We start from the raw sequence: 15,973 nt of genomic DNA, 5'->3' as shown, positions 1-15,973 counted from the left end.
GCCTATCTTTACAATTATGCGTCCGATAAATCTGATATTCTTAGTTCGTATAGGCAGCTCTTCGCTAGCTATCACAATGGATTGTCCGCCTTTCTTGCGAAACTTCGGTCTTTTTACTTCCTTTGGCGCTCTACAGTTGTGACCTAGGACTGAAACATTACCGAAACTATCAAGCCCTCCCCTTGTGAAGCAATCGATCCCCGAAATCGTAGAGATGACATTTCAGCTGCCGCCCTTTTCAGCACAGCATACCCAGGTGCGGTTTCTACAGGCCGAGGCGCATTTCCACCTGCACCGGATCACTTCGCAGACGATGCACTGTGATCTCGGCAGTATCACCTGAGGTAGTGAGCGATCTAACTGACATCCTCGCCCAGCCTTTGGATTAAAATTCGAACCAGCACCTCAAGGCGAACATCCTGACGCGTACCGTATCTTCAGAACGCACTCACCTACAAGAACACTAGACCAGTGAAGAAGTTGGTGGCCCGTCGCAAATACTGCACCGGGTGCGCAAGGTCGTGGATGAAGGTTTGCTCCCTGCACAAGGAGCTTTCCCGGCAGAGGCTTCCCCAGCATTTTCGCCGCGTCCTTGTCACCGCCAATGACAAAACAATAGACCACCTGACTGAGCTCGCCCATAATCTTGACATAATTGCTATTCCATTTCTGTCCTCGCGATTACGCCTCAGCTTTCTGCGGTCACCCATTTCGAAGCGCGCATTGTCAACCTCACGGCTGCCATTGCTTCACTTCCAAGGCGAGACGATGCCAACGCTCTTCAAGCCGCGTGTTTCGTCGTTTCGTAGTGACAAGCACACAAAGACCCCGAAGTTTCAGTGAGCCTGCTGTTATCACTTGCGTTCTGCACATCGGGCTAGAAAGTGCACGCCACCTAGTGCCTAGTAGGGAAATGACAGGAGGGATCACTGATGGTCGCACGTGACCCTTCCCCACGAGCTGCGTGCCTGCTCACCATTGCGGACAAGATTGCAGGCATACGTTTCATTATAGACACGGGCACCCAGCTTAGTACAGTGCCCCAATCCAGAAATTATTGTCATACGAATACTCGCGGACAGCCTCTCCGCGTAACTAACGCCCCTGCCATAGCGACATACGGGCTTCGTTAAGTTAACATGGACTTCGAAATACGAGGCACGCTCCTCTCGATTCTCGTCATCGCTTGCACTGTCCATGCTGCCATTTGTTCGGGTTTTCAGTCTTTCTACGAGCAACATTGGCGTAAGCGCGCGGACCGAACCGCTCATCGATGGCATCCCTCGCCTGTCGATGGTTGGACTTCTATAGAGAATTGATTGCCCCACTGGCATTCACTAACTTGTGCCATAAAGTCATTACGAGAAAATCTTGTCTGTGCATGACGACGTCGTGAAAACTTTAAATTTGAACAAACCTCCTATCCACATGGTTACTTACCACATCATCACACGTGGTCCCCCAGTCTCTTCGCGCCCTCAATGCTTCTTCGGTGAGCGTCTCGTCATCGCTAAATGGGAGTTGGCGCACTTGCTGCAACTAGGCATTATTCGTCCTTCATCCAGAGTTTGGGCTTCAGCGTTGCATTTGGTACCAAACAGTGATTTAAATGACTGGCGTCCGTGTAGAGACTGCCGTGCTCTCAATGCCTAAATAGTGTATGACAGCTGCCCACTTCCCATATTCACAGTTCAAATCTTATCTAAATGTTTGGCACATCATCAGCAAAGTGCACTTCGTTAAATTGTACAACAAGATACCAAATGAACCTTGGAAGATTCCCAACGTTGCCATGACGACGACCTTCGGTTTATTCCAGTTTGTGCGCCAGCCTTTGGAATGCGCAATGGCCCACAAACATTTCCGTGCTTTATCGCTGAGGGGACACGAGGTTTGCCTGCAGTCTTCGCGTACATCGATGACATATTAACGCGATAGCGTTAAGGAGCTCGTGTCGCAGAAAAGCCGGTGTCGTCGGCGTCGGTGTCGGCGTCGGCGTTTGCGGCGTTGACCGTGAGCGATAAATCAAGGCAGGCGCTTCATAAATAAAAAGCAACTTCCAAGATTGGCCCGGTGGGAATCGAACCAGGGTCTCCGGAGTGTGAGACGGAGACGCTACCACTCAGCCACGAGTTCGATGCTTCCAAGCGGTGCAAACGCGCCTCTAGTGATTGCGGTGTTGCGTTCGAAACGAGCCGTGGCAAGTTATACTGCGGTGTATATCGGTAATTATGAACATGTAACGTACAGAAGTCACAATTACACGAGTTGCGAAGTGCGTTTCCGCTGCATTTCTTCTGCGCTTTCCGCACACGCAGAGCCATCTTGCGGCAAACACAGAAGACCCCCTCCTCTCAATGTACGGCGCTGCCCCGACAGGAAGCGCGCCGCGCGCGCATTGGGACCGCTGCCAGGCGCGTCGCGGGACTCCCTCTCCCCTGACGACGCTTCGCCGTGCTCCCGGTTTAGATTACTATCTATCTCTCTGCCCGTGCCGATCACGACGTTTGGCTGGCGTAGATCGTTTCCCCTCCGAGACACCGAGTTCTTTGGTTCGTTCCGTTCGCTCAGGCGCACGTTTCGTTGCCGCGCCGAACGCTGCGTTGCTCGACGCTCACCGCGTGATAGGTGGGCGCTAAGTCCGATGCGGGGCGCATCGTAAGTGATCGCTGTGCCGTAGCGCATTGTCTTATACCCCTTGGCGGGTCGACGGGAACGCTGTCGCGTCCCACTCTTGAAGGCGAAGCTTAAGCGTCCTCCAATTTTTAATCCCTAACACCATTCCGTAAGACCACGAGCGCCATTTGCGTAGACATTAAAACGTCTGCAACAGTAATGGGCTCAGTATGAACCCACAAAAAGGCGTTTTTAGACGCTCCGAGCTATATCTCATGGGCCATTGGGTTTCGGCACTGGACATCCTTCATTTCATTTCATTTCATTTATTTTACCATCAAAGTACATAGTACATTATAGAGGGGAGGGGCTAAGAGAATACAAAGTAAACATCGGTAAAAGTAACTCAAAGAAAAAAAATAATTATAACAGCAGTAATAATTCCAAATTTTGAGTTGACATCCGATGATAATAAACAGACGTACTAAAGATACAAATACAAATGTGATGTACACAATGGTAAAGAGATTCAAAAAAACATAATATGTACAGTAGATTTACAAAATGCTTTGTTAACTTTTTGATCATGATGGTGATGAAAACTGATGAAAACGCTGCAATAGAGAAAGGTACATACACATAGGCAAGACAAATGGTAAGTATATTAGGAAAGTTCGTTTTCAAGTGCGTTTCTAAACATAAGTGGATTAATTATACCTGTTAATGAAGGGGATAGGCTGTTCCAGTCTTTGCTAGTCATTGATAAGAATGAATTTGCGCCCATGATAGTATTGAAATGAGATATGCTAACCTTCTGATTATGATCACGGCGAGAAGAAATGAAAGGTGCTGGCCTGATCTCAAGAGTGTGTAAAAAGGTGTTATGATATTTGATTTTGTGAAAAAGAGAAATGCGTGAGTGTTTTCGGCAGTCGGATAAGAGAGGAAGGTTTAATAAACATTTCATGTGTGTTACGCTTGCTGTCCGATTGAAGTTATTTAAAATGAAACGGGCTGAACGGTTTTGTATAGCTTCCAGCGTATGTATTAGTGTTGAATGCCAGGGATCCCATATTGATGAAGCATACTCAAGTTGCGAGCGAACGTATGTGGTATATAGTAATTGTTTTAATGATGATGACGCACGAGAAAAATTTCGGCGTAGGTACCCTAAAGTGCGGTTAGCTTTGGACACTATGATATCAATATGCGATTTCCAAGACAAATTGTTAGTTATGGTCACTCTTAAATAACGATACGAGGTGACACATTCAAGTGATATATTAGTGAGAGAATAATTTGTAGAACTAGAGTTAGTACGAGAAGCCCTCATAGTTTTGCACTTCTTAATGTTAAGTTGCATTTTCCACGTGCTGCACCAATCAGCTATTTTATTTAAGTCGGTTCGTAGGGCTGTTACATCGCAGTTATCGGAAATTTTGCGGTATATCACACAATCGTCTGCAAATAAACATATTTTTGATGAAATATTAATAGGTAAGTCATTAATCTATTAAGAAACTGCAACGCCACATGGATGCTTTCAAGTATTTACCCGAGCCTAGAACTCTTCCACAGCTTCATGAGTTCTTGTTCCTCGACAATTTTTCCCGCCGATTTATTCCTCACAGCTGAGCCTTACTGCAGCCAATCACCGACGCACTGAAAGAGCCGCGGAGCCCGTATTTGACAATACCATGGTCGCCGCATGCTCAGGCTGCCTTTATCGCTGCTAAGCATGCCATCGCTGAAGCAAGTCACTTGGTACGTCTCCGTTCTGGCGTGCCGGCTATAATAATGGCAGATGCCCCTAAAGTGTTATTGGAGTGGTGCCGCAACAATAAATTCATTGTAAGCGGCGCCCCTTATGCTATTTTTCTCGGAAGCTGCAATCCGCGGCGACACACCATAGCGTCTTCGGTCACGAGCTGTTAGACTTCTACCCCATCGTTCAACACTACCGCCACTTAGTGGAAGGACGGAATTCCACGTGATGACTGTCCATAAGCCTGGTGCTGAGCAAAAGCCAGGTGCCTGGTGCTAAGCAGTTGTTGCTGAACACCATAAGGTGTTCAGCACCAACTGCTGAACGTACATCGCGCCGGAGATACGGCAATGTCAATCCAAATAGGTCATGAAGATTCGGGCGAAAAACGGTTCAGTAGAAATTGTCACCCACATTAGCAAGGGTGATTATGGAAGCAGCGACTGAAGCGCGACTATATTTGGAGGGAACAAACATTGGGAAAGAAAAAAAGCGTTTTTTAAATTCAAGCGAGACAAAGTTAGATTCACTAAATGAAAATAAAATGCCTGGTCAATTTCATATTTTCGTGACGAGTTAAGAAAATGCAAGTTTATTAAATTTATTATTATTAACAAATACATTTCTTTTCAGCGCCCAGGGTTCAGGGGGCCTTGACGCCGCTATCACTCGCATTGGAATGCAGCTCTTGGAATGTGCAGAAGTGTCCGCTCGTAAAGTTCACCTGTAGAAATACGGCAACCTCTCACGTTGTGCTCTTGTGCTTGTCGTAGTTTGTCTGAATTTCGTGACGCGTGTAGCTTCATCGTTTTTAACTTGCTCAGTGAAAAGTTGTGAGTCACAACCGCCAGATATAATTGTTTAGTTGTTTTCACGCGACTGCGCTGGTAGATGGTCTTGGTATCCGGATATAGGATCAGCACTCTACACCTAAAGCTTTCGTCGGCCTCCAAGGAAGGTATGTTGTGTGCACGGGTGTGATTTCGACAACCATACAATTGGCCTTTTCCTGCATCGCTCTCCACGCTGAAAGCTTGAAACGCCCATCAAGTTGAATGGTGGGGCATTTGAATATATAGCTCTAAAGGCATGCCAAGAAAACAAATTTCGCGTCTTCGAAAACAAAATGACGTCACTTCTGTTTTTAATGAATATGGCGACACATTATTTTTTTCTCCCGCCTGAAGTATTCCCTATACATGCACATGGTGCGAAGCCCCATGAACCGTCGATGAACCTCCATGTTTTGAACGTATGGACTATGGCAGCTTCGCTACCAAGCATAGTTGCCTTGGATACGGCACCTTGAATACATCATCCACAGGTATACGATATGACAAGCAAGCCGTCACCGTAACAGCCAATGCCCTACCGCGGGTTGCGACGACAGGCTGCACTTCGAATACTGTCTACTGGCACACGCTATGGAAGCCACGGAGAAACGACCCTGAACTACAACCGTTGCGACAACGCCTCTCTCCGTCCGCATCGAGCATGTTCCCCATTCATCCGCCCCGTGTTCTGAGTGGTGTGATATGACCAGCTCTCTCCGCGCCCTATCATGCCAACAACGTTCCGGTGGGCCATTTTCCACTGTCTGCACGACGTTGCTCATGCTGGCATACGGGCATCTCAACACCACGTCTCGCAGCGCTTAATGTCCGCTCGTGTCAATAAAGATGTTCGCGCATGGTCCCTTCCTATATTGCGTGTCAAGCAACAAAGATCACCCATCACACTATTGCGCCACACTAACGGTTCATGCCTCACGACCAGCGTCTGATCATGTCCACATCAACTTAGATGGTCCCTTTTTGATTTGGTGCCGCTACCGTTACATTTAGACTATAGTGGACCGTTTCACATGGTGGCCATAGGCGATCTCAGTCATCTACATCAGCGCAGGGACACTGGCACGCGCTTTCGTGTCTCCATGGTTTTCATACCTCCTATACCCACGCATTCTAACTACACACCGGGGACGGGAGTTTGAATCTGCATTATTTGCAGCACTTGCCAGCATTCTGGATGAGAAGCACTGTTCCACTGCTGCTTACCATCTGTTCCCTAGTGGCATGATCGAGCATCTGTATCGGCAAATGAAAACGGCTGCCACAGCATGCAGTGATCATGAGCGCTAGACCAACCACATGCCTTCGGTAATCTTTGGTCTTCGGGCTGTCCTCCGTCGCGACGTTGGGTGCTGTACGGCCAAACTGGTTTATCGTGCCGCTCTACATCATTTAGGTGACCTTTTTAACAATAGAAAAGACAATTACACCAACCCTACACAAATACTTCCACGACTGCTTCCGCGATCTACAGCATGTCCATTGGAGGCCAAGCAAACAACACATATTTGAACACGTGGAGCGCGCGACCACCACATATTTTCCTTAGTTGAAACGGTATCCCTGTGCCTGTTGCAAAGGCCGATGGGGCCCTTACAGCTTCTACATCGTTCCACAAAGACTTCTGTAATTGGGCAGCAGGGACACGAGGAGGCTTGTCTATAGAACGCGTCAAGCTGGCCTATGTAGAGATACAAACCACAGACATGCTTCTCTAGAGCACAGATTCCGCAGAGCCTTGCCTTCCTTTACAACCGGAAGAACGTCCGTATCGCATCCATTTCACGCTTGCCGTCTTGCAGGTGGGGGTGGGGGGCAAGTGCGGACATGTTTTACAATGCCAAGGGGGGGGGGGGGAGGGGGCTCACAGCAAGAACAACGAAGTAAAAAAAGTTGGTGTTGGGGTATACGCTCCGGTTTCAACTCCGAAGCCTACATGTCGGTTGCTATCCCTTTCGCGCTCTCCTAATTGAGAGTTGCGTTTGTGTCGCCTGTCCCTTCTTTCTCTCCGTTAGTCGTGCAGTTATTATGCATGTTCGACTTTGACACTCTCATATGGTCTTCCTCTTTGCGACATAGGGCCAGCATGTCCTGCATATAAGAAACGCAGGACTTTCTAGATGTTTGGCACCGCGACGCCAGCACCTTATTCGCCGAGGCCCTACAACCAATGGCCTTTCCAACCAGACTGCGCATCCTTCTGTTTGCAAGAATCACAACTTCTCATTTCAGCTTCACGGTTCCCGAACCAGACTTTTGTTATTTCTGGTAACTAAAATATAACACTCCCCACCATAATCCTATCCTTCTATCGGTTGTAGTTATTACACGGTCGTAGAGGGCCAACCTGTCATCAAACATAAACGTGATCGCCTCCGCAAAACATGCATGGATATCGTTTCTGTGCAAGGACAGCCATTGACGTTTCCGCGCCTCCTCTTTTCCACCTCTGGAAAAGAAGGCAGCCTCTTCTCCAATGGTAGAAGAGGCGAACTCTTCTCCCATTCACAAAAAAAAATCTAAGCAACGCCACGGAGGAGTTCTGTCATAAGGGGTTCTAACCCCGCACCCCCACCAAAAATGCGACAGAGATAAAGAGTAGGCAAAATATGTACATACAAATATGTACACAGAGAATCCACAGACAGGATGGCAGAATAATAACAATCACAAATATGCTTTTTCAATCGTCGTTTTCATTGTCCTACTCAGTGCGTTCTTGTAGAATGCAGGAATATCCGGTAATAATTAGCTGGATTTGGCAAACAAAAGACCAATATTTAGTTAATACTATATAAACTAGGCATTGGTGAGAGCTCAGCTTACACAAAACGAAGCAAATAATACTGGATGATTTTCCTGAAAGGTGAAGCATTGAAAGCGATAGCAACGTTTTAGGAGTCAGCTGACGCACTTACTTGGTGATACGCAACAATACTTAGTGACCAATGTAATCACGCGACGCAGCAAGTAAGGCAAACAACCGACCGCCAGCGGTGTGTCTCTGAAAACTGCCAGTCTACATCAGTGCATCGACAAGAATCGCGACTATGATCTCATCAAGAAGAGGGCGCTATGATTGCAGGATGATGAAAGCAGCGACGATTACACGGCAGCAATGGCAGAATGATTCTGACTACTGCGGAGGCATGACGACCTAATTATAATATTGCAAATGAGCAAACACAAGAAACCTTTTCGTTGCAAAGTGTGTCATTCCTTAAGGGCAAACTAGCTAAACTGGTCAGTTTCCGAAAGCCGCTTTTTATGTTACTGCACTACACGTTTTTCTGCAACTATCGCGAAAAAGCAAATAATAAAGAAGCCGCGGATTTCAAGAGAGAGCATGTAAATTAAACAGAAAGTTTGAAAAAGTAAGGAGGATCGAGAAACTTTGCTCTAAAACCTTGCATATATATAGTGAATGAAAAATATGAGAAGTATCTTAACCTAAAAATACAGTAGAATATGAAAAGCAACGTTAGTCTCAGAAATAATTCACTAATTGTATTTCAAAGTCACCTCAGAAGCTCAGGCGAACGGCGTCAGAAATACACCACAATGGCGTCACGTTTCAAATACTGGGTCGACAAATTAGTGACTCTGATAATATCTAACACTTTCAATAAAATCTGACTTTACAAGGGACAGCAGTTCTCATCCAATTTTAATGCCTCTGTGCCATCTATATCTCAGGTTCCTCAAAGAGAAAGGTATCTTGCGGGAACTATAGATGCTAAAAAAACAAATCAAGAAGGAATTAACAACGCACTTCTGAAAATATATGCTGAACGGGTTTCAAGGTATCCTAAACACATCGATCGCTCAGGGCAGATGTATGGGCTCCTATACAAAATTTATCCATCGTGTGACATTTACATGCCGCGAGGCTTCAACACACAATACCAAATATGCCAACACCGCATCACACTCATTGTTGCCAACACGAACTACTTCAAGTGCAAGATTAAACTGACAGACTCGCAATTGTGCTTTGAATGTAACGCGGTGAAGACTTGCAACATGGTCTCCACGACTGCTGCTGCTGCTTATCAGAGGGACACTCTTTAAAGGCGGCACTACACCGCCAACGGGACTCGAGCTTGGAAGAACGGCACATTCTCGGTGAATCTTAAATCACCACCTGTGCGTTTAGCACCACTAAATCACTGCTGACGTTCTTCCGAGACTTAACGAAACTTTGTAGATACCTCAATAGTGGATGTGGGCGTCCATATGTGTATGACTGTGTCTGCTTGGGTATGACTGTATGTGTTGTTAAGTGTTTATTACTGTGTATATCATAATCTTCACCCACTAACCGGAGTAGCACCTCACGCATAGAGCCGGGCTAACATCTTCATCATTTCCTTAAATCTTGAACCTCTACCTCTCTAAGACCCAAATGTACCACAGTTGTTGCAGCCTTAGGTATTTCTTGCCTAATTGTAACATCTGCTTCCTACGAGTGCGAATGAGGAAGTATCCATCCCTATTCTTCATTAGCCAAAATAAGGTATATACAAGTAAATAAAAATTTATGAACTATTCTACTTACCTTATACTACTGTTCAGACATTTTCAACATCGCAGCACTAACATTGCGATGCACCAGTGGTAGAATTCATCCGACAGACTGTGCAACCATTTTCGGGCTGCTGCCTTGGTTTCATCGTTGTACGTGAATCACTGTCCAGCCAGGAACTTTTTGAGCGCACCGAAAACGTGATAATCACTGGAGGCAGGTTCCGGACTCTATGGTACTGGATCCAGACTCTCCCAGTGAAATGATTGTAGCATGCCGGCAGTTCTGCTTGCCAAATGTGGCCTCGCATTTTCGAGGAACAGAAACGCATTGTCCTCAAGGATTAGCCAAGATTATCGCCTGGTGGCAGCCAACAGACGTGACAACGTGAAACAGTAACTGTCGGCATTGATGGTTGCACCTTGTGGCGTGAAATCTAGTAGTAGTGGTCCTCCCGGAAGCCTGATTGTCGTGCAAGCCTTCACGGCTTTTTGCGAATCCACAACACCACCACCTCACACTTCTGAAAACTAGACACCTTTCCCAATACGTGGACTGCATTTCCCTGGGAATTTCTACGGGCGTTCTATAGAAAATTAATCATACTTCGTTGCTCGTACGCCATGGAGGTGTGAAGCACGACCACCATCTTCAAGAAATGACAGCTCCACCGCACCGCTGAGCTACCGGCAGATAAGTACGTACCGGTTCGACAAAGGTACGCCGCGGGGAATGGATAAGTCCGTTTCACAATTACGAGCGCAATATGGCCACAAATATAGGAACAAGCATTTTCTGAATCTCCCTCGTACGTATGACGTATGAGGAATGGCGAAAGCGGGCTGGCTGGTAGAATATTTCACCATAGCCCCCCTGTTTTCTTCGCGCACAATGGGTCATTTGACACTATACTCAGGTTTGTAGGTATGGACCGCGGACGCTGTGGTTAAATTGCGCATTCCCGCTAGAATTAGGAAAGTGGTTGTTTGGCTCTACTCGTATCTTCAGACTGACTCCCTCTATAATACCATGCAATCAAACAAGGCAAAAACGTACAATTTTGGCGAGTTGCTACTACTTTGCTGAGACTGGTCTCTGTTGAGATCACATGGCGGTCCCGCCAGCGTAACTCGAGAGAGTAGTATGGATATTTCACTTTTAGCATCATCTGCGGTGTACGTGATAACATAGACGATTGCTCGTGGCATCTTGGTTGTTCTCACCCGCCTCACGGTCTCGCAAGATCTTCTTTGCTGATTTCACACGGGTTCAGCGTATCTGGCATCTAACATATAATGTCTCCCATTAAAGAAAGGCAACCATCAACCAAGAGCCGTCGCTAAAGAGGAGAAGGTAGATGGAAACGTAGGTGAAAGGCGCAACGAATAAAAATCCATGTAAGGAAATGCTGACGAAGAAAATGAGGCAGGATTTGAGGGAAATAATCAACGTCTACTGAGCAAATAATTTGAGCCACCATGTAAATCGAGCTTGTCTTTTGAGCGTCGAGACTTGGTTTCACCTTTTCTTTTTTGCCAATATTTCCAAGTGCATTTATCTAACCGCAACCACCATTTTTCGGCGCAGGCCGAACGGGCAGTGCTAGTTTGGTGATGGCGCAGCTGACGACAAATGCATGACGAGTGTTCACTGGCGGCAAAGCAGACGAGCGGAACATGCTGAGCGCTGTCTCAGCCATCGGTTCGTGCCATTCTTGCAGTACTTGCAGGTTTCTGTAATCAGATCGTGCAAGTAGCATGAATAGTTTTATTCATCATCGAATGTGCGCGAGTACCATTGATTAACTTGGAATATAGTACGGTGACAAAGGCATAGGCAGCCGCCATGCTTGACTCCTGAATTTCTATTTGATCACCGACGACCGTGGTCGCCGGTATTATTGTGATTTGAGCATTGGTTGCTTTTCTCGGGACCAGTTTGCTCAATAAGTTCCTAAATACGTGACCTGCCTGACTCACAATATCGGCACTCTTTTACTATCCAAGCATAAATGCCAGGTTACAATATCCTTCAAGGCAAGAACGACTTATAGGCGTTTGCTTTCCTCGAAATAGCAAAGCGAAATTAAACAAGGTAATCAGTGAAACGGCAAAGTGTTCTTTTATATTGTATCGCAGAGGGGATATGTAGCTGTTGCGAAATGTGCTACAAGTTCATCTTTTATTAAACCACTTATGAATCACAGAAAATTTAGATAGTTCCATCTCAAAGTGTCGTCTGTGTGACACTATAGATCGCAATGCTTTACAGGTGCATGGGAAAACGTTTGAAAATGGGTTAGGAGGTTAATTTCGAAGAAGAAACTTAGGCAGTAAAACATATTCATCCTAATAAGCGGAATTTAAGGACTCATTTCCGATGAAAGGGTAATTGATTTATTCTAGTTTAAAATAGAATTGCATTTTCATTCGCATTTCCATTTGACCTGGGTATCCTCATGGGTGACCATAGCAATTGATGATCTCTAATGACACTTCGGAATGCCGGCATAGAGTTGACTTCCAAAAGGGAGTATCTTTGTGGGAGGCACAGCAGAATGCCAACACTTGTATCACAGCTTATGGAAATTGTGTTGCGCTGCTATGCACAAGGTGGCTGGTTCTATCCCATATGTTGCGGTCACATGTCGATGCGAGTGAAATGTAAAAAAAAAAAACACGCTTGTATGGTTGGATTTAGTTAGAAGCGAAAGAAACCAAAAATGCTGAAAATTAATCCCAAGTCACCACTACGGCGTGCCTCATAATCAGATCGCGGTTGTGGCATGTACAAAGCCAAGGTTAATCTTTTGCTCTGCATAGATGTACTATTTTGTGATTGCTTAGTAAACACAGTGCGTAACAATTTGGGATTTCAGCGATGATCTCTGGCGCACATCCAAACGACAAGTGCCGTGAGCCTTTAACGTCTATCTATATACAATATAAAGGACTACATATGCAATTTGAATATGTGGGCATGGTAGTGCAAATGTTACCTACATAAAGAAGCATTTATTTCCTTAATTTTACACAAGGCGATTTGAAGGAGAAATGGAACATTCTGTTTCAAATTTACCTCCTTCTGCAGTGCTGCATGTCTAAATAACGCTCTTAATCCGGCACTTGAGGAAGTCGAGGTCAATGTTGGGATTCAGCTTTAAAGCAAACTCGGTGCCGAAGAGGCGAAGAACTTCTTCCACCTCCGTGACATGACGCTGTTCCACTTGCCCGATCGTCGAGCGGCGGCAGAAGCGGCCGTCCACCAGCGTCAGCCACGAATCATCAACGAAGCGCCCCACCATGAGCACGTTACGGAACAACGACCGGGGGTGCAGCGAGGCGTACCAGTACTGTGGCACGAAGTCGATCCACTTTTGCGGTGGAGGAAACACGTGGTACAGGGGACGCCAACTCGCTGATGCGACACCACGTCCCGTTGACTTGATGGCCACCTCGATGTTCCCTTCTTCATCAAGTCTGCGCACACGGTAAGGTTCAGCCTCACCTTCTACAGGCAGTGCTTTGAACGGGTTGGGCCCGCCAAAGCCCACATCTGCGAAGTACTCTCCTTCCTCGCCCAGGTCGACGCAGAAGAGCATGCGTCCTAGAGGGGTCAACGGCGTGTCCAGCGGACGGCCCCAGCGGACCCGTGCAGCCCGAATGTGGAACTTGAAGCCCAGTGTCAGCAAGAGCCTCCCGAAGATGTTATTCAGCTCCACGCAGTGGCCACCCCGGAGCTGCTCAATCACCTTACGGAACACTGAGTCGTCATCAAGCGGTGGTAGATGGCCGACGAAAGTGTCTAAACCCTGGAAAGGGATACGTTCAAGGTGGGCTAAGATGAGGGTGTTCAAGATGGTGAGCTTGGGTTCGCTCAATGCACTGGGCTCTAGTTTCAGGACGTCGAGGTAGAGAAGCAGTTCTTCCGGGTTAAGTGGTCCCATGCGGTAGCCACTCAAGTCGATCTTCCGCTTTCCCGCTGCGGCGAACAGCACGGGATCCGGATGTCCTGAGGACTCGCCATATTGGAAGCTGTAGTCAATGTTTTGCTGCGGTGAGACGAGTGCTCCACTTTCCATGTCTCCTTTTGCCAGTTCGCTCTGTCGCACTAGCATTAATTCCGAACGTTGTGTGCGCAATTCAATGTACGCGCCAACTAACGGCGCAATGCAGCCCACGCGAAACGTGTTTCGAATAAACGGCTCACTTCGATCCTCAGCTGAAACGGGGCACAGATGTCAGTGACGACAGTATACCTATGCGTTGCAGTCCCTCTGCCTGTAAAATATTTTGTATTTCGTCCCCGTATTGCTGACCTATTTTACGCACAAGCGCACAGCGCAGGCTACACGAATTTTTTGAGGATGCGCGCAAGCTCACGTAAACGCCCCTTGCGCCTGCCGCACCTCGCGAGAAATGGCGGTTTGCACCCACAAAGACGCACTAGTGCGCACGCTCTGTAGGCTAAGCTGCTTTGGCAGACACCACTTCGTACTTTGTTATAGAGAGTGTTTCAAAATTCTTTGATATCTATAAACATAATGGTTACATTTTCCTACCTGTTAGATCAGCAAAAAAAAAGGAAATGAGAGTTACTTTCTTGAATTATGTAAGTCTGTTTCACTGAGAATTAAATACATCGCGCCGTAGCTGTGTCCGCTGTGTAGCAAAGCCCCCCACGCGAGGCAGCTGTAGGCAACTTTGAGCTAAGGGGAATGGAGAAATGAGGCGAAGCGCCAAGGAGGAGAAATGTCGGTGGAGGCGCGCTGGGTTGACCTCATCTGGCAGTTGTTGCAGTTTTTGTTAGCTCTGTAGAGGTACCCCATTTATCTCGTCGTCGAGTGCTGGAGTGCCGAGCAAGAAGGACGGAGTAGCAACACAAGCGATGGCAGACCAAGTGCGAGTCGACCGACTGTGAAGACGCTGCCAACCAACAGGCACAAACTGAGCAAGTCCTGCAAAATCTGGAGGCCGCTTAAGCTTCGCCTTTAGTAGTGGAACGCGATAGTATTCAAACACCCCTGACTGCTTCTCACGCTTTCCGGCACGTGAAGCGCATGTAACCGTAATGTTTACTGTCAAACACTGGCGGCGAACATTACTCACGCAGGCGATCTTTCTGGTAGAAATGCGGCCTCATGCGTACGCGGGACGATCCCGGAGGTTAAGCCCTCCCCCCCCCCCCTCAGAACCACGCTGCAAAATGTACATAAGTTCCAGGTTCATGTTCTTGTATGGCAGTTTAATAGCTGACGTCTGAGAAGATTTAACATTGAAGACAATCGCTGTTAATGTTATTGAGCTCCAAGCAGACGCCATCGCGGCAATGCTTAATCACCTCGACGAACATTGAGTCGTCATCTAGCGGTGGTAAATGGCCGACAAACGTATCTGTCCCCTGCAAAGAGATCAGCTCAACGTCGGTCACGATGAGGGTGTTCAAGGTGGCCAGATTCTGTTCAGTCAGGGTGCTAGCCTGTAGCTTCATGGCTTCAATGAAAAGTAGCCGTACTTTCGAGCTAAGTCATCGCATGCGGTCACCACCCAAGTCGATCTTTCGCTTTTCGGTTGCGGCAAACAGCTCGGTGTCGGGATGCTCGATTGGCTGACCGTTTTGGGACCTGCAGACTAGGCATGGTGGCGTGGAGAGTAATGCTGGACGTGCCATGTCTCTATCTTCCAGTTTACTCTGTCGTACCAACGCAAATTTCTCTCATTTGTACACGCTATGACCATATATATTCTGGCCTTTCTTCAGTTTTACCGGCAACGCCAAAAGGTCAAGGGAAATATGGCGATGCATTTTATCCCACATAAAGTAGTGTCTGCTGCGTTCAAGAAGTCCAGCGACAGGGACAACTGCTTTCACATGTCAGTTGGTGAGTTTCTGCTTCATTTTACTCTAAGCGAATATTGTAACCTCAGGTAACTTACCCCAACTTCTTGGGTATCACCTTAGACCGCAATTTTTTCTGCCGAAGCATTTTTCAACATTTCCAAAATATCACGAAGCCTTTGTAGAACTTATGGGACATGGTCTTAGAATTTGTGAGGATCATCGAGGTCATCTCTTACGAAGCTTTACCATGCCGTTTTTGGCGATTCGCTGCAGTGCACTTGAATTTCATCAGCTTAGACCATCCGCTACCGATACTATTAAAAGTGCTTTGTCTAGTCCGCGAGAGTTAGCCTAACGCGAACTCTGACATGCTGC

At 46.9% G+C, this 15,973-nt stretch overlaps 1 protein-coding gene across 1 annotated transcript; it reads right to left on the bottom strand.

The window, feature by feature from the left end:
* Positions 1-12,857: 12,857 nt before the first annotated feature.
* Positions 12,858-13,838, bottom strand: LOC135900525 (arylamine N-acetyltransferase-like). The gene has a single exon (XM_065430007.1). It carries the CDS (start codon positions 13,836-13,838, stop codon positions 12,858-12,860), a length of 981 nt encoding a protein of 326 aa, XP_065286079.1.
* Between the last annotated feature and the right edge of the window lie 2,135 nt (positions 13,839-15,973).

This window comes from Dermacentor albipictus, chromosome 5, assembly GCF_038994185.2.
Source record: "Dermacentor albipictus isolate Rhodes 1998 colony chromosome 5, USDA_Dalb.pri_finalv2, whole genome shotgun sequence".
Lineage (NCBI taxonomy): Eukaryota > Metazoa > Arthropoda > Arachnida > Ixodida > Ixodidae > Dermacentor > Dermacentor albipictus.
The sequence above is the reverse complement of the archived record's forward strand: the minus strand, read 5'-3'. Positions and strand labels throughout refer to the sequence as shown.